Below are 19,945 nucleotides of genomic sequence, written 5' to 3' on the forward strand. Positions count from 1 at the left end.
ATCAGTTTAAGACTCATTAAAATACATTTGTAGGCTTATAAAACTTTCTCTTCAAAGCATTTGAGAAAGATCCTGTGAAGCTGATAAGGGAGTGTTATCCTCATTTTACAGAGTGGAAAAAAAGTGTTTTTAACAGAAGTGATTTGCTCCAGGGCACAGCAGGAGTCAGTGTTAGCCAGAAATAGAACTTGGGTGTTCCCATTCCATTTGTTAAGACCACACCTTTTTGAGGCTGATCATATTTAATGTTAGGGAGGATTGAGTCTTCCCACCCATTATTAGGAAATTAATAATTATCTCTCCATAATGAATAAGCCTCTAAGTTAATAGGAAATTAATAGCGGTAAGATCAGTGAGTTCTTGTAACTAACTGAACCAGCTTGTGCTTCCAGAAGGCTGGAAGAGTTCAGGAAGATAAATTTTGAAATACGTAACTTTTATAGATAAATACTACATAATTTTCTCTTGCATGGTAACTTCAGTGTAATGACAAGGAGGGTTCAGTCGTTACTAAAATTATAAATCAAACTATAATTGTTGATTGCTGCTTTGTCTATTTATACAGTAACCCTTGGAATGTTGAGTGATTATCACAAAGTCTGCTTTGCTTTGGAATTTGCTTTTCTAATTGGGGGCAGGAGAAACTTTCAGATATGAAAACTGCATATTCATTTCTCTCACTTTTTTAATGTTGCTGTGAAGTACAATATCTGTATTTACTATTCATACCAATATTTAACTGGTAAAGACTTCTTGAATACCCAACTTAGAATTCTGAATAGAGCTCAATATAAGGGATTTCAGTAAATCTTAAGTAAAGGCACATAAACACGACTTCTTCCCTCCCTTCTTTTCACAGTAGATTTCCACTGATGGGTACAGCATGCCAGTAATTCAATTCTTACTCTAGACCCTGGCATGAAAATATGTGGTCCTAACTCAATTTTTTAACTTGTGCTCCACATTTTGATTTAGAGGCTTCAAAATCAGGGGAATAAATTTGGCTTCTTACCTGCTCCCCGCAGATTTCCCTTCTGCTTTTATTGTTGTCTCTGGTTAGGGCAGATTGCCTTTGATAGTTAATAAAGCTCAGATTTTTTTTATATAATGGTTGTGAGTTGAAAAGCAAAGGCAGAAACTGATGCAGACCCTGTTCTTTTTTCCAAGTTGGCATAACCTTAGTCCACTCTGCTTTCCTAATTTAGTAACATGGATAAAAATATGCACGACGGGACAGGTTTGGTACGCCAGGCACCCATCCAGCAGCGTGGTGTTTTTAAGTAAATGGACTTGTGGGGATTTGAGGAAAACACAGATTAGGTTACATGAGCTTTGCACTCTGCAAGTATGTAACTATTTAAAGGAGCATGGCCTCCTAAATAAAAATGTTAATTATCATAATAATATGTTGTTTTCTGTGAAGGAGTTGATGCCTAATTATTAAAAACAAGGTTTTCTTTGCACAGATCTGTAAAATATATGCTCTGTTTAATCACTGAATTCTAACTTCAGTTTGCTGTACAAAACCAAGGATCAGTATACTAAGCTTTACATTACCTCCTATGTTCAACAACTAATTATAACTTTTTCCTAAATCAATGCAAAACTTACCCACATTTGCCTGCTACTGTGTTGTGTTTTTCACATCAGGATTAGTAAGGCTTTGGTAATTATACTGTATTAATCCAGAAGCACAATATAAATACCTGATAGTATCTCTAAGTCATTCCTTAGATTTCTAGGAGGAAAAGCTTTTAAATGTTTTGGGTTTGTATAAACTCCAATACAGCTCTATCCAGGCAGCCTTTAAGGACTGATTTTTTTTTAAGAAAAAAAAAAAATACAGCAGGGAGGAGTTGGGAACAAAATGGCAACGTGGATGGGAAATGATTGGGGTTGAACTTTGAGACTGCCAAAGGTGACCAAAGCACAGGGCAGTGTATTGTACAGCTGCTATTCCTTATGGATTAACTTCATTGCACGTCCAAACACAGGGGTACCTGTTTAATTAAAGGATGTTGGTTGCTTCAGACTTTATAACAGTCTGCCTTGCTCAAACATTTGGTTTGGGTTAAAATCTCTGGAGGACTACTAGTACTTCTGAGTGCTTGAAATTTATGGGGAGGGAAGTGAAGACAGAGAATAAAAGAATTCCACTAAATTCCTGGAAATTTTCCTTAACTGAAGTTTTTCCTGAATACCCTCACCTGTATAGAATGTCAGAATGAGTCATCTGTGCATAGAGCTGCTCACTGTCCTCTCTTTGTCTACTTGCCCCTTCTTAGTGTTATTTTCTTTTCAACTTCCCCCCTGTTGAGGGGTTTTAAAAGCTTCTTTGTTACTGTCGTACAACATTTTTCAGTGTACCACGGAAGGTTCATAATGTCACTGGATGCTGGTAACAAAAATAGTATAAACATAGTCAGAAAAATTCCAGACCTATATTTTATGGTTAAAAATGTTGTTCCAATATAGGCTTTTGTTCCAACACTTCTTCCAGATGGGCTTCTATTGGGTGCACTGGAACTGAAATATTTCCCGTAACTGTAGCAGAAATGACGTTAAGAAACAAAAAATCCAACAAAAGTATCTCTTTCAACAATGGCCTGCGGTATTCCTGGTATTCCTCATTCTGGTGGTGCACAGCAGGTCCTCAGAAATGCATGTGCGGAGCATGTATGTGTTGTAATTCAGTAATGTGAAAACTAATGGGAACCAGTTGGAGGAAGCCATCAGCATCTCTCATTGTAACATTTAAATTAGAGATTCAAATATTGCTTTGTGTACCAGGCTTATTGGACTAGAAAATTCTATCTTAAAATTTGCTATTCTAATTTTCAGCAATCACTGGAAAATGTATTTAGAAATTAGGCTCCTTTAATGAGCATGGGCTTAGTTAAAAAAAGAAATTGTGATATGGTTCAGTGTGTTACATTTTCAAGTACCTTCAATTTTATGAAACAGATTTTAACTTCTGTGGTCATTTCATATCAGAAAAAAAGATGAGGCACAAACTGAAACTGAAGCCTGGTATTGAGGCTTTATGTCAATAACTGGAAGCTTAAAATCCTGTTGTAGCACAAGGTAATGACCAAGTGTTTTGAGCTTTCCAATACTAGTTTTATAATATTTAGAGGTCACTCGAAATTGTAACATAACTTTATTGATTTTTATTCTTTTCTTCTTTCTTGCACATTTTAGCAAGATTATAATGATTTTGGCTCAATCTCAGGTTTTTTTGGTGATGCTTTTACTTGAAAAAAAATCTGTGCCTGATTGAGTTTTGACTGTATTTAAACATGAGCAGTATGCTGATGTAATTACTGAGTTCATTAATAGATCCAGGAGTGTCTGGCAGCTGGGTACTGTACATCATTGTCTCAGACATCCTTGTTTTCTTGGAATTCCTTTGTGTGATCTGAGCAGAGACTGACCTGTAAATGTTCCCTTTTTATGTGGCAATTCTTCCTGGCTGCCAGATTGTAGTGACAGATAGGGTGGCATCACCTGTCTGGACAGAGACATCTCAGAATGACACCACCTGAGTTCTGATCACTAATTACTTTATTAATAGATTGCTAAACAAACCTGATTGTAAAGGGTAACACTGTGTCCCTGTGAGGCTGCCTGTGCCTTGCTGTTGCCTGATTTTTTTATTTTCAGTTCTGATTTTATTCTCAATTCCAAATCCCAGATCCTCATGTTTTTCAGTTTGAAACTGGATTCTGAGAATGGGCCAATGCTGCCATTTGTTCCCTTCTGTTCCATGTGAGATTGTAGTGAAAGGTTTCCATGCATCAAACTCACAGAATCACCCCCTCCACCCGTCCCCGTTCCTTCCCTCCTTTGAAGAGGAGCTCCTAAGAAGCCTGATGAGATGTAGGTGAAACCAGGATGGAGCAGGAAGAGCCAAAGTAATTATTCCGGTGGTGCTCCCAAGCCTGTTGAGCTTCTGGCTTAGCAGTGCTCCTGAAAATCAGAATCCTTGCAGGGACACGTCTGTTGCTGAGCTCTGGGCCATGGGCTTTCCCCGTAGCTGTTCCCCTCGAGGGCTCTCAGATAGGAGATAAAGGAGTTGGAGCTGCTTCTAATGGGGCTACTTGGATGATTCTCACATTCCTGAGAGGATGGGAGCAGATTTAACTGGATTCTCTATTGTTCAGAGATTTGGTGCTGCCTCTCAAATCCTGGCTGTTCTGCTAGCAGTCCTTGATTTCTCAAGTGACTGTAAGCCTCGTTTCTCCAGGGGTTTTCCTCTTGTTTGTGGGGGTAGGCAGGAATTTTGAAGATGTTAGAGAGTGCTTTAAGTAATCCTGACAACCATTCATCTGAAGATTAAAACTCTGTGAAGATGTTGGAGGTCTTAATATGGGTGTAGAAATGTGGTAGTTATGTTGCATGTTCATATGCCTTTTTATTAAATAACGAGTCTTAAGTACAACTCATTTCAACACAGTTCATTAAACATAAAATTGCATAACATTTTTCTAGTAAACTCAATTTGAGATTTCTCAGTGAATTGTTAAAATACAGATTTTTTTTTTTACAGGGAAAGACTTGCATGTCCAAGTAACTTCCAGACTTTGCTTTTAAAAGCTAGTTACGTGGTATATGCAAAGCAATAAATTGAAAGGAATTTAAGATTAAATATTGATTTTAATACTAGGGTGAGAAACGGTCTTGAGATGACAATAAAATGAGTAATAGGGTGATGTGGAAATGCTGCTAGACAGACAGATAGTTGATACAGTAATGTACCAAGTTGTCATTCAAACATCTGACAGGAGAAGTGACAACCTGAAATTTTTAGGGTATATGGGAACTGAGTCTGCCATGGATAGATCTGCTGCTTAGGAACCGAGGGTTTGGAAAGGAAGTCTTCTGACCTTTGAATGTCTCCCCAATGTCATGCAGAGCCAGGGGCCACGAGGCAAAAGTGGGAAGTTTATACAGCAATATATAACTTTAGAGAACATTAAGTTGTCATTGCTGCTTTGATCAGTGATAGAATATACTTTGATAAAACTCAGATAAAGGGCTTCAGGCTGTAGCATCAAAACAATGCGTTGTGTTCCTTTTAGTTTGAAAAATGTATTTCTACAGTCTGTTTTTAAGAAGTGGAATGTGCTCATGAGAACTGATTAGACCTGGCACAGAGACCTAAATAATGAAGGTCACATAGAATTGTTTCTTACATTTTGATTGTTTGAAAACCTGGGTTTGAAATTTATGGGGTGGTCTCATTGTGACACAGTTATATACAAGAGAAAAAAATTCTTCTGCAAGTGGCTACAGTTGTGTTTGAATTCAGTTGTTATTCCATTTGTGGTGTTTATGGGAATTTATTATCTGCATAGCAAATGAGAGGAAGAAGTAGAGGGTCTTTGGTTGCTTTTAGTCAATCTTATTCCTGTGGAGTTGAATCTAAGGTGTAGAAAAACAGACTACCAGAAATGCCATTTTACAGGGATGCAATTCTGTGTATTCCTGCTTGGAGTGTTTGAAGGTCTTAGTTACATAAATGTATCTAAAACTCCATAGACTATAAAACCTAACATTTCTAGCTGTTTTAATTATATGAGTTATCAAGTAGGCTATAAAGCTTAATAGATCATTACTCTGTTCATAGCTCTGGCAAATCCCCTCCCACCCCCAAAATTCATGGTGGCATCTCTGATAATCTTGGTAAATGAGAAAGTGTGATGGCTCGTTGCTTGTCTGGCTGCTTTGCTCTGCAACTGTCATCAGGACTGGTGAAAATTCATGTAATCTCTTTTGTGTTTATTATGATAAAGCGTGTTGAAGATATTGTGGGGGATTTAGTTTGCTTTTGTGTGTTAGAAAAAGCTCAACCTAACCCAAGAAGGAATCTTTGGGATCTTTTACCTTTATTCTTACATTAAAAAAAAAAAAATCTGCATCAAAAGAAAATTCATGTAGGTTATTGTAACTTCTTTTAAGGTGTCATTTCCCTGCTTTTGAAACTTCTTCCCTCAACATGCTGAGTCCTTTACTGAGAACACAGCAAAGGCTCCTTGGAATTTGATACCAGGGTTTTTCCGTGCTGGGGCTGGCAGCAGTCAGGTTCTGAGCAGCGCCCTTGGGGCGGTCACGAGGCGGATTCTCCGCGTTGTGCAATGCGTGCATCAGCCTGTCTCCATCGGGGGAGCAGCAGGATGGCACTTCTGGTTTAGTCTTTTCCCTCTGACTGGTCTTAGAGCAGCCACTTGTTACTGAGGACATGCTCTGAGAAATGAACCTCAGCTCAAGTAATCGCATAGTGCTTCATCTCAGACCTGCTTCCTAAGTAAAGGAATGGAATAAAACGTTGGTTTGTAACTCATCTGTCATCACTGAATTCTTCTGCTGATTATCTGATTGTAAAGATAAGCCTTTACTGATTGCCTGGCTCAAACACATGTGAGATATATGAACCTCTCGCTTCTGCAACTTCAAAACAGATGCTCTTTAAAATACTTGTAAAAGTCTTCGGGCTAGAGCTGTTACCCAAAAGTAAAACTGAACTTCAAGAGAGTTTTAAGGGCGTCTCCCATAAACATTTGCCAATAGCTGTTCACACGGGTGAAGACAGATGTGTATTGATAAGGCTGAGACCAAACCTCGGAGGTGGGGTCGTCTTTTGAGAAAGATGTTTCCCATACAGATGGTGTTGAGCTTTCTGTAGTATGAGAACTTCTTTAATATCAACAGTCTGTTCAGTGGTGTTTAGTCAGGCTTTCAGAGAACCTCAGCTTTGAACAGATACTAAACTGCAGGTGTTTTTTCCCTGAAATTTTTCATCAGTTTGTAAATGTGCGAAAAAGAAATGGTGGTAACTGCTTTGCAGTTTCCAGGTTTACTTCAGAAAGGCCTTAGTGATTTCAGTGGGCTGGACTGCCAAGGATCTCTAACTTTGTTTTGCTGCAGTGACTTATTTTGGGAGGGTTCTAAGACAAGTTCAAGTAATGCATACAAGCAAAACCAGCTTTTCAGGGGGATTATGTCTATGCTAGCTGCCTTTACTGACATTATTTTTTAAAAAATTTATCTGTTAATTCTAACTAAACTAATTTGCTAGTAATTTCCATGTAAAACTTCTTACTAATTTGAAATTTGTGAATATTTTTTTGTGGTTGCACTAAATTAACATTTGTGATAGGAAAAAATAAGTCTAGAAGCTTGTTTTTTATAGTTTCTAGAGTTTAGTGTTAAAAGTTAACTTACTTCCCCCTTAAACTTTATTTATAAAGCCTTTAGAGTTTATCTGTGAATGTAGTTTTTTGTCTCTTTGGTTTCCTTGGTTTTTTTCCTTTCTTTCCCTAAGCTCTCCCTAACGGATGTACAGTGATTAGCAGTATTAACAGGTAGTTGATTTTACTTGTGCATTAAGCAAATGCAATTTACTAGTAGGGATTGAGTGCTCAGGGAAGCTTGGAGAACAAAGTCATTCAGTCTTTGAAAGGGAACAAACACTAATTGTTAATGCTGTGCAATAGAAGAATTTATAATATATTGATTTCCATTTTGACCACATTGACCATGTATAATTTGGTTTTCTGCATATCACTGTGAGAGAGTTAAATTACTACTTGTTATTGACGTCCTTGTTTTTACTCAGCTGCTCTATTAAATGAATGGAGGGAAAATAAAATGCATCATTTACTGACACTAAATCTAAATGGAAAAAGTCTGTAAAGAGAATGGGTAGAACGCGAGTTATGATGTGAGATTAACCTTACTGTGGTTCATGTCACACACACAGAGTTTGATACCTGTATTTCAGTTAACTTAATGTTATTGCAGTGGTATTTAAAATAAAGACCTGTGTTTGCCTTAGCATTGTCCAAATCTGCATTATATTGTCATTCTAGATGGAAGGCTTTGATGCCAAGCAAGTGCAAGTGTACTCTAGTTGGTAATTATTTAACATTTGAGAGCTTTATGAACTAAGACTATTTATTTGTGTAGGTAAAGGAATGCAGTTCAAAATTACTTGAGTGGGGAGTTTGGAGTGTAATTGCAAGCCTTACTTGTCTACTTTGTGCTGATTTGAAACACTAAACAGCAGAAACTGTCACTGATTAAGACAAAGCTTGCAGTTGTTTTCAGCACTTATAAAATCAGGACAATGCTGGTGTTGCTTGAAGTCAGATGTCTTCTTTTTTACTGATAATCTTAGCTCAAAACTTTTAGTAGTTGGTCCATAGCATTTTTCATGTAGTACCCATGTCACTCCTGCCTCCTCTTCTTGGCTGGTGAATTCTCCAGGCTGCTGAGTTCAACAGAGACAGCTGGGACAGTGAGGAGGAGCGAGAGAATCTCCTGGTGCTGCTGCTAGAAAAGGATATCTGGATCTATAGTTTTCATGGCTATTATAGTGGGAATATTTCCTGTAAGGTTCAGCCAGTCCCTCCCCAGTAATTACTGTTGCAGTTTGTAGTAACTGCCAGTGGCCTGGAAGAACTCTTTATTTTCATAGGACTTAAGACATTCCTTAAAAAAACAATTTTTTTAGTAGTTTTCCTTAAAAACTAGCATTCCTTAAAAAACCAAATATAGTGACTCCACTGCTGCAAACATGGCTCCAAGTGAAAGATCTCCCTTTGATTCATTTCCTTATCCCACACAAATTTATAGTTCCATATTTTTATTATCAAGGCCAAATTTGACCCTCAGGGAAGGGTGTTCTGTGGTGTCTCCCAATAGTACAATGAGTGAGCCATAAATTGCCTTGCTACAACAGTACTTTCCATTGAAAGATAAAAATTGAACCTGGGCCTATTGCTTTTGTTATGCATTTAGTGGAAAGGAAGAAAAAAAACCCTAACTAACCTCAAGAAGAAGAAAGATGTGTCTGTTGTGAGTTGGCTGGAAACAGTTGATAGCAACAGTCACAACAGATTGGTCTTTGTGTGGATTATTTAGACACCAGTGCAGTAATGAGTTAGAAGCCACTAATCTGTGTTTGTCAGAGAGACTACTCTGTTGTGTTGATCTCAAGTTGTTCCTTGGACGAAGAAAGGAAAAAGCTGTCCTAAAATTTACAGCCAGGACCAGCCTTGTCTCTGTGGCTTCCTGAGCTGTCCTTAATCTCTCCTTAGGATGCTCCTTTTGTTTGCCTTGGTTTCAGTACTGGTTTGTTGTATTTAAGGAGCCATCTTCAGCTGTCTGGCATCATGAGTTCAAATCATCAGCTCTGTATTTTACACACCAAGTTTTTCTGGAAGGCTTTTTCAACCCCCCTTTCCATGTATTAATATTAGTGCACATTGAATGGTGGACAATGTGCAGTAAAGATAGTCAGACATAAACAAAACAAGAGAAACATAACAGGTCTCATGCTTTATTCATGTCACTTCTGTTTATGTTCTTACCACCCAGAAAAAGGAAAACAGCTGCTCCTCAACAGAAAGATAACAGCAGAAAAACTCCATAAATAAGAGACTTTTTCTGTAGAGTGCTAGCAGAATTTTTCGTGCAATATATTTGATAAAGTACCATTTTGACTCTTTATGCTTAATTTTGGTTGCTGTAGTCAAAAATTGAGGTATCATTTAATAAAACCATAGAATAATATTAATACATTAATTTTACATCTTTGTTTGTGTAACAACAGTACCTTGCTATGGGGCAGTGAAATAGGCAGAGCACACAAGAGCAGAATGAAAGGATAGGTTGTCTTCTGAAAAAACAAACCAACCAAACAAACAAAAAACCCCAAACCAAGAAAACAGCAAACCTGATAGTTTCATGGCCTTGAGTTACCTTTGTGCATAAACAATTTTTTCCTCTCCCTGTTCCTCTTGCCCTTCCTCCCACCTTTTCCACTTTTCTCGTGTATGATAATTTCTGGTATTTTTATCATCTGGTTAATTCTAACTATTCTCATTGAAACCATCTAATTGTGGACAAAAATGTAATTCCAGACCTGCACTGAGAGGAAATACAGGCTAATAACCACTGTGGATCTGTGCTCTGTGTGTGTGCTGAGAGAAGCACAGAGTGCTGGGCCCAATGGCATTCAGACAGCTGCCAGTTCTGTTAACTGAAGTTTAATTGTGGTGTAAGATGGGGAACCACTGACCTTTAGAAGAATTTGACTTAATGAGACCCTCATACCTGATGTCTATTTTCAGCCATTTTTAGCTGACCTAAAATTACTGTTTAGCAAGGTTGGACTTTATGGAGCCACTTTTCTCACCTTTGCTTGTGAATGATGGCACAAAATAAATAAAGATTGGTACTAAGTTTGCATGTGACATTTAGCAAGGTTGAGGGGAAAAAAAGATTCTATTTTGGTATGTTCAGTAGAAGTATGTATTTTTCACTTGGTTTTGAGCTTTGTCTGCTTCTTAAGTGTTTTGGAGGAGAGTCAATGTAGTTTATGGCTGAAGTAGGTGAAACCAAGAATTGGGAAGAGCTTTGAGGGGTGTTACATGACTATGTTCATTCACAAGGACTGTTCTGCCCCAGAAAAATCTTTTCCCTTGTTCTTTGCAGCCAGAATATTTGTGTGAAATGCAGCCATAAGTATTGCTTTGAAATTAATAGATTGAAGTTTGATCAGCTGGGATAGAGGCTTTCTTCTTCCATAGACGTTTTATGAGTTTGAACTCACTGGGTACCTTATTTAAAAGTGAGTTATTCATAATAGAGGTGCTGCAGTATCACAAGATGTCTTCCAGTACCTCCTTTTTTTTTTCTTCCTTTAAAAAATGAAACAAATATTAGACTATGTGGGAGAAATACAAGGAAAATCATCTTCAGGTCTGTTAGACTTTACAGAACACTTTTCAAGCTCTCCTACCAACAGTATGGAGATGCAACAGTGTCAAAATGTAAATGGGACAAAATTTGCTGCCCCTTTCATTGTCCTTATATCTAATGATATCAATTTCAGTTATGGTTAAACTTCCTTGTTTGAAGATGGCACAGGTCTACCTTAAGTGTCAGTTTGTGCTAGAAAATTTAATTTTTATAGGCTATGGAATGTGAGCTGTGTGGTAGGACAGTAAATGTAATTTAACATATAATGGGCTATTTAATTTATTTTAACCATTTTAAAGTCTATTTAAGTCCTCCTGAGACATTCCAGAGCAGATCTAAAGGAGATCTCCATCAAGTTCTCAGCAATTTAGACTTCCTGTCCGTTACAGTTTTCAATTGATAATAGTATACACTTCAAATTCATGGCACTTGGATTTTTTTTTTTAGTGGGACAGGTGGTAAGTTCTGTTAAGTATGGAAGACTTCAAGCACTTTTCCTCACTGGTGCATGGTTTTCAATAAGGAAATGCATCTTGTGCTCAGGTTCATGGAAGTTGATTAAAACATTATTTCAAGAGCGAAGTAGGGTGAAATTTCCCTATTACCCTTTGGAAGGGAACAAGTATATCCAGTCCCTCTCCTCCTTCACTGTTTCAAGCAGAGCCTTGACTTGCAGCACCTTTTTATCATGATTTTGTGTTCTTTTTCTTTCCATTTTTACCCCTTAAGTCTAGAAATTCTTGCTTTTCCTCCTGTATGACAATTTGGTTCTCTACCACATTACTACTAGTTTAAATACTTGGATTGACAGCAGCCTGAAACCTAGTATTATTTTTTACCCAGGTGCAAAATGGGAAGTCTAAACAAGATACACCCTTGAGGAACACCCCAATAGTAATATTTTCTCCATCCCAGTAATGTACCATGAGCTGTGATCCTCATGTGTTACCATTAACTAAGAAATTTCATCAAAGAAAGATAAACCAGTATGACATGATCTATGTTTGAGAAGATCTGGGCTGCATTTCTGTTCTGCTTTCTATGTTTGTTCCAGTCACTGGTTACTCTTGGGTGCTCTTTCCCCTTAGAACAGTTGTAATGAGATGCTGAGGAGCACTGAGCTCACATTAACAGGTTCTACACTTCTTCCCCAGCCCTAGGCTGCTATCCCAGAAAATGTCCTATTCATTGAGAACCCTTGTGCCCAAATCTGCAATTTTGATATATAACCCCCTTTCTTTTTTTCAGTATTCTGGGATGGAAATTTTTTTAAGCAGCCTCATTTCATTTTAGTAATGGATGTAGTAATTTGCAGTGCTTTGTCCTTGTTCCCATGAGGTATTCTGTCTCTGTCCTCATACACAGCATTATTCTTACAGGAAAAAATGATGCAAAAGACTAATTTAATATTTGATTTGTCCTCCTAATTTCTACTCCTTGTTGACATCAGTTCTTAATTTCTTGCTCTTAATTTCTTGTTGAGAAACCATTTGTTTGTCTGTGAGTTCCCATTTTCCTGCCCTCCTGGCAGTTTGCATTTAACCTCTGCAGCCTGACCTCTGAAGTGCCAGCTCTCTTTGCTGATCAGTCCCTTTTTCCATTCCTTGTAGGTTCTCTACTTTCCCTTAATATCCTGCTTTGAGGTGCATTCTCATGCAGGTAGGTCTGTAGCCCTTTCCTGTCCCCCTTTTTAACTTTACTGGGATATAAGGACTCAGATTTTAAGTAAACCCTTCCCTCCCATACACTCAAATCCAACTGTGTATGTGTTTCATATATCTTTGGATGAAATTTTGGTTTATGGCCCATCAGGGAAAGGTGGGATTACTCTTGAAACTTAAAGAAAAATGGTTGGTTATTTTTGGGTCATGCAGCTGGTGAGGCCTGTACCCCCAGAAAAGATTAAGGAAGTTTGAATTGCCTTTGGCAATTACTCTATGTTGTATGGGCTGCTTATTTCCAGATGGGTGGGGTTTTTTTTTTTTGTTTCATTCACATAAAACCATGGGAATTAATTTGAAAAACTGGCATTTAAACCATCTGAATCAGAAATAGATTTTTTTTCTTGATGCTAGTTATGTTTATACAAACACAGTCCATTTTGTTAGAAGGTCAATAATTTTGGACATTCCCTGAAATCCTTTCCTGATTTTTTAAAGAAAAAATATTAACGGTATGCTGATGTTTCTTTTCTCATTGTGTTGGAGGACAGATTTATTTGGCACCTTTTTGTTGAAAACCCTAACACACAAGAGGACTGTTCACTTTTCCATTTTTTCAAGTAGTTGGGAGAGCTCTTACAACAGATGCAAAAACTGCATTTTGGAGCTGAGTGTTCCCTTCTGGCTGTGCCTATTATCGAGGGAGAGGAGGATGAAGTGAATTCCCCGGTTCTGGAGCACGGTCCTGCGGGCCCCTCGGAGCCCGGGCGCGGTTCCGCGGGGTCGCGGTGTTGGGTTCCCGGGCTGTCAGCCCCTCCTGCGCTCGTTGGGACCAGCTGCGATTGCCCAGCTCCATGTGCTGGCAGCGCTCCCTGCAGATGGACACGGAGGAAACGCCCGAGCCCGCGGACCAGCGCGGGAGCGTCACGTTTGGGCTCTGTGTCCTCCTGAGCTGGGGGGTGGCAGAGCTACCGAGGAGTTGGGGTTTTTTCTGGTTTCTGATAGCAGAGTGGGGCTCAGTGCTCTGCTGTGTTGATTTTGATAGTGTGAACCCTAGAGCTAATATAAATTTTAAATTACACTTTTATGAATTTCATTTAAATGTAATTGGAACTCCTCAGTGTGGTCTAATGGTGATGTATAATGCTTGTCTCTTTCTTACCCTTGGGGGTGCTGAGGGGAATCGCTGAAAGTCCCTTTGTCAGCTCTTTTTGTTTGGGAATAGCCATTTTCTTTTCTAGATCTGCTGTAAATTTCCAAAGTTCATCTCAGGTATATCCTAGTGCTTGATGAGCTGACAGCAAGAGAGAGATTTGCAAGTCTTTCACTGTGTTTAGCCAAGGCTTTCTGCAGTATTTATGCTGCAAGACTTTAAAAACAAGGATAATAGTATTTAGTAACTAAAAGCTTGAAAAACTTATTAATGGACTGTTTATATTTGTGTTATTCCTCTTAATTGTTTCCCTTCACTTTAATGAGATGAAAACCAATTTAGTGTCATTAGTAAGTGTCTGAGCATGTTCTTCAAACTGAGCTTTGAGCATTATGGTGGGGAGTCTGGGGGTTATATGTTTAATATAAGGGTTATATCCTTAATATGACGGCATTTTGTTGTTTGGCTTAGTCTTAAACTTCATTGTGGGCCAGTGGGTGTTTGTGCAACATGTGGCACTAGATGTTGAAAGTGGATGTTTACATCTGGTATGCATTGGGAGATTAAGGTAGAGAGGATGAAGTTTTGGGTATGTGTTTTTTGGATGAAGGATAAAGTGAGAATACTTTTATTTCCTCTTAGATTTGAAACATATCATTCTAGCAATGCCTTTGAAACTCTGCCAGCTTTGCCAACCGTAACATTTATGGGATTTTGGACCTAAACTGAACTAGAGAACTGTTTTTAGTGGCAGAGAAAAAGGTTAGTGCATGAAAATAGCTGGGCCTATTATTGACTGCATGTGGTCAGTGGTTTGGCTGAATGTAGGTGGCTCTTTTCCTGTCACTGTTTTCAAGCATATGGCTTTGTGATGAATATAAAACTCTTTCAAAATGAGATCTGCTGCAGTTCTTTTTGCACAGTAGTCTTGTGCTATTTAGTAGTGATTATTTTGCTTTTGTCATTTATTTTCAATCCTGTAGTAAAAAAAAACCTTTTCAAGTAAAGCTTATTCCTGTTGACATCAAAGCTAAGAGGTTTGAAGAATGTGATCATCTGTGTATAGCAGCTGCTTCTGTCAGTAATGTTTCTAAAAGGATGCATAAACTGTGTTGTTGAGTCTTTATTGTAGTTGATGCTGGGATTGTTTGCAGTGGGCAGAAACTCCCTCTAAATGTGCACATGCATTTTGTTTAATGATTACTTGTGTGAAAATCTCTAATACTGAATTACAACTTCCCTTTCTTTGCTTTTCATGTTTCCAGTCTTGAAAGTAACATTTATAGCAGTTTCTCCCAAGGTGAACTTCTTTTTTCCATTGTGTAGAAGACAGCTTGGTTTAACCCAGTGTTTTGTTTCCTTCTTTGTGTGCAGTATACAAGGTGCAACTCAGAGCTCAGGGAACAGTGAATTTTCTAGCTCCTGCTACAGAGAGCTTAAGGGCACAACAGGTTCTGTTTAACTTTAACAGTGTTACCCTATTTATATCTTTGTAAAAAATCTGGGTGATAGAGCTGTAAATTGTACAGATTGTGGATTGTGTAGATTGTCTGGTGTTTTCAGTGTAGAAGATTCTAGTGAATCTTGTTTTAGCAGTTCTCAGATGCAAAAGCTGGTTTCATTCAACTGAGAGCAAAGTACATTTGGGTCTGCAAGATGCTGAGAACTGCAGCAAGTTTTAGGGGCACAGAGTACTTCATGAGTTGGTTCCATTGCTGTGAAGTATTTTTAAAACAAAGCAAAACTGTTCCATAGGTTTGCGGGAAATGTTATGGTTTCCTCCTGTTTGAGGGAAATAATATATAGAATTATCCAGTTTTTAGAGTAACTGTAAAAGAATAACTAAATAAACAATGAGGTAAAGTGCAGAGCTGCTTAACATATTTTGAATGTATTTGTCAGTCAGTCCTGCATCCTGTTTCACAGGCCAGACACGAGGGAAAACACTGTTGCACAAGCGAGGCTGCTTGTGTGATCATGTCTTACACATTTTTAAGAATTTATTTTGTTACCTACCTAAAAAAAATTATACAATACTATTTGAAACACAAAATCAACTTTTAAATTCTTGAAATAAAAAAAAAACATACTTCTAGATGCTGTAATTATTGCAACAGTAGATTAGAACTTAGAAATATCTTCCTACAATATAACATAACAATATCACTCACAAGTTATTAAGAAATTTCTTTGCTAATTTAAACTAGCCCTTCTGAACTGTATCATGAAGACAGAGCTGTTTTTCCCAAGCATGCTGGGTGAAAGACTGTCACTAAGCAAGAAGTGCTATGCATGTGTTTGTAATTCTTGTTGCAAGAGAATCTTAAGTAATCCCTCATTGCATCCTCAATATTTAAAAAATTAATTTGAATTTTCCTGAGTTTGGGGTTGTGCAAAACATTCTCAATTTCAGCAAGCTTTGGAATGTGATTTTGTTTGCATTTTGGTTTGGGTTTTTTTTTTTTTTTTTTCTTTCCTCATTCTGATTTAGGATTAGGAAAATTATTGATATTTTGACAGTAGTAATTGTCTCAATTCAGGAATGCTCTATGAAAGATCTCATGCTTGAACATACTGACAAAGGTTCCTAACAGATACTGATAATCTCCATTATCCTTATATTCCAGATCTTTTTGATACATGAAGATGATGGAGATTATCATGATTCCTCAGGTTTTAGCTTTTATATTTTTCAGATTCTGTGCTGCTTTAGTGTGCACTTCTGAGCTTCATATTAGGGGATGGTGAGCTCTCTTCACAGAGTAGGGAGACAAAACAATTACTTCTCCAGCTGGGACCAAGGACCAATGCTCCCAAACAATGTGGACCAAAGAGAGAAAACAAGAAAGGGGCTTAAAAACCTAAAGCTGGAATTGAACAATGAACTCCAATCTGCAAATGGAGCAGAACTGATCAAAGTGAGAGCCCCCAGGAGAGCTCGTGCATTTTGTGACCATTTGGGTTCACGTTGGGTGTAGCCCTGGCTGGGCTCTTGTACTGCTCAAGGTGGATTCATTTAGGCCTCCTAATAAATCCCTAATTTATTCTTTAACTCCTCTGTTCTAGGTCAGCCTTCACAAGGCATCAGTCGGTACCAGTTCTCAACACGGATTGAGAGAATATTATCCATAGAAAGGCAGCTTTGCTGATGAACTTTAATTTATGTGAGAGGGTTTTTTTCTGGTGGTTTTTGTGAAAGTAGTTACAATTCTCCTTGCCTGTTGTGCAGAGGTTGGAGACCTGCGGGAGTTGCAGACCCTGGACATCTCCACCAACCGCCTGATGACGCTACCCGAGAGGCTGCACATGTGCCTTTCTCTGCAGTACCTGACTGCAGACAGGAACCACCTGTGGTCTGTGCCCCGCCACCTGTGCCAGCTGCCCAGCCTCAACGAGCTCTCCATGGCTGGCAACCGCCTGGCATTCCTGCCCCTCGGTGAGTCCCCACCTGGGGGGGGGAGACAGCAAAACAAACCGCCCGCCCCCAGAAATCAAAAACAAAGCAACAAGTGAGTTTCTTTGGTGGTCCCCGCAGACTCTGTTTATGGAGCTGTCACAAGGATCATATTGTTGGAAAATATGTTAATAAAAAAAATGCAGGTTAAGGTTTCGTGGTTTTTTTTTAAAGCTATCAAATTTGCTTTATTTTTAGCTAACCGAGGGGAAAAAGTTTAAATGATGTGCTTAAATATAGTACTGTGTAATCTGAGTTCCACCACTTTGGGTAATGATCTGTTTCTGTTTGCTGGATCTGATGGTTTAACTAAGATTCCTCAACTAGGGTTTGAAACTTGTTGTGGAGTCCCAGTAACTCCATATAAATTACTTTTCAGCATTAGGAGTGTCAGTACCACATAATCCAGTGCAGGTTTAGTTTGTGCTGTGTACAGGCATCCATCAAAATTTCCACAGTAGTAGCCCAGGGAGGAATTGATGTGCCTTTTGCTCAACCCTTTAAAAGTTTGGAAGAGTGGAAGCAGGTCAGGAGTGGGAGGTGCAGTCACTGTGTGTTCCCTTTGGGAAAAGCAAATCCTCCTCTCTGAACTTGTCACTTTTCAGCCCTGCCACGGGGTAATCTCAGCTGAGATACAGACACACATGCAGAGTGGCCCTACCATCTGAATAACCATTAATACTTTTTCTAGAATACAGAGTTTGGTGTTAATTAGGTGCAGATTAAGTTATGATAATCACATTGGAAAGAAGCTGAAAATTGAGATGGCTAAAAATGAGATCATAATGTCTAAATTAATTACATTGTATGGTTTTAACTTCATCTTTTTAGTACTAGCAGTTCAGTTTTTAAGGAACTTACTGATCTTTTTTTTTATCACCTTAGTTTTTATTACTGGAAAGTAAGTGCAAATAATGTCTCCAGACAAAGTGTTGCAGTTATGTCCCAGCATATGTCATTATATAAATGAGAAAACGAGTTCCAGGATGCATCATCCAGATTCCACAGTACTAAAACAAGCCAATTGCCTTCCCTTATTTTGGCAAATATTTTTAACTCCCATGAGAGAGGAAGTTAAACAATTTTAATTTTACAAAAATTCAGTAAGATGAGATGTGAAATATTTAAGGATAAAAGTTTTTGCTACTTTTGCACTAGTAGCTTACCTGTGAGCGAGCCATGACCTGGATGAGCCATAGATCTGCCAAAGTTTTAAGTTCAAAAGGAAGAAATAAATCTCTAATATAATGACACACCTTCTTTTTTCTTTATTTTTAGACTCAAATTCAAAACATTCAAAAGGAACTTTTAAAATAACGGGAAACATCAAAGACTGTCAATTGACCTTGTTCAGTAGTTCTTAATAGTGACTCACTGGTGAACATTTGGAGATAATTTGCTATCTGTGGATATGAAACTGAATCATAAATCCTAGAGTTCAGAGGAAAAGCAGCACAGTGTAAATGTAAATGTTTAATCCTTCCTCTGAAGAATCAGAAGGCTTCAGAGTGGTCAAGATGTGATGAAATAAAGTAGAAGAGGGAGTGCATTGAAAAGCAAAAAGATTAAATCTATCTTCTGTTGCTTGGGAAAATATTTGTTTTGGAGTATTGCTGAAGTTAAGGCATAATTGTAGCATTACTTCTGCTTGCTGCACATGTTGGCTGGTGGGGCTTTTTGTGTATTCTTACATCCAGCTTCACTTTACCAGTTAATGACTGATAAGGATGCTAAATAATGGTGAAAAATACTGCAGAAATACTTTCAAGTGATAGTCAAGCAAATATTGTCAAAACAATTTTTTGCAGTTAGGGAGCTGTGTTGAAAAGCAGAGAATTTATTCATTTCCTGAGAGAATGGTTGAGGTTTTTTCTTTTTTTATTAGATGTGTTCATGTTAAAAGAAATATGTTTGAAACAAATTGCTTAATGCTTTTTAAAGCATTATTTACTTCATTTATTTCACGTGGTGGGTGACATCTACTCTGTCAACCAGGAATCCATTCTGCCTTGTCCAAGTTTGTCCCTTATAGCTGCCAGCTCTTGTTAAGTGTAGTGGAAATCTGCATTTTCCTGTTCCTGAATTGATGGATGCAAGGTTTATTCCAGCAGCAGCACAGCCCTGCTGGACAGGGATCAGGAGGTTCTTTGCCCTGTACATTCTTTTAAGTTTGCAGGCACGTGTGTCTTGGGAAAAACAGTGTGACACTTAATCAGTTTTAAAATACAGCAAAAATACCTGATCCCACTCCCTGACTTTCAGAACAGGACGATAAACAAGCAGATGGGTAAACAATAGTGAATTACTAATTTGTTTTGCAGAATACACCTAAATCTTGGATATGCCAGTGTTTTATAAAAATCATTTTTCAGATGTATTTCAGTTTATACTGAAAGAAATTAGATGCCATGGATCTCAGCCTTTGGGTCTTCCTAATAAACTAATTTTTAATAACAATTCCAAAAATTCTATATGTAAATTGAACCGAAAGCTGCATCCTGAACAGTTATATTATTGTCATGGTAACTTCATGCTCTCTTTGTAAATGGCCTTAGAAATCTGCTGATCATTGTATATTGATCTACTTACAGCATATATTATCTTTTGACAGAAAATTAACTTTAAATTTTTAGCATTAGTGAGTGTTCCAGTGCCTGAAAACAAATTCCACTGCAAGCAGAAATGTGAATCTGATGACACTGCAAAAATAAAAATCATTTGTGTAATAAAGTACAAATATAATTAAAATAAGCCATAAATTCTCAAGTATACTGGCAGTTCAGGGGATGTTATGACAGCAGATATTCAGTATTATATCACTTTATTTGAGGGCTTATGTGCACTTTTTCTTTAGAAAATGGGTCTAGTAATTATCAGTGCACAGTAAACAAAGGTCTTATTCTACCTCAG

General features: G+C 37.9%; 1 protein-coding gene across 11 annotated transcripts in view; it reads left to right on the forward strand.

The window, feature by feature from the left end:
- Positions 1–19,945, forward strand: part of LRRC28 (leucine rich repeat containing 28) — a 54,120-nt gene that overhangs the window by 14,702 nt on the left and 19,473 nt on the right. For all 11 annotated transcript variants that reach the window (XM_085588950.1, XM_085588954.1, XM_085588947.1 and 8 more), the window contains one exon: positions 16,811–17,017. In XM_085588950.1, coding sequence (XP_085445076.1) covers positions 16,811–17,017 — 207 coding nt within the window. The remainder of the gene's footprint in view (positions 1–16,810; positions 17,018–19,945) is intronic.

Source organism: Lonchura striata, chromosome 10 (assembly GCF_050655825.1).
Source record: "Lonchura striata isolate lonStrDom1 chromosome 10, ASM5065582v1, whole genome shotgun sequence".
Lineage (NCBI taxonomy): Eukaryota > Metazoa > Chordata > Aves > Passeriformes > Estrildidae > Lonchura > Lonchura striata.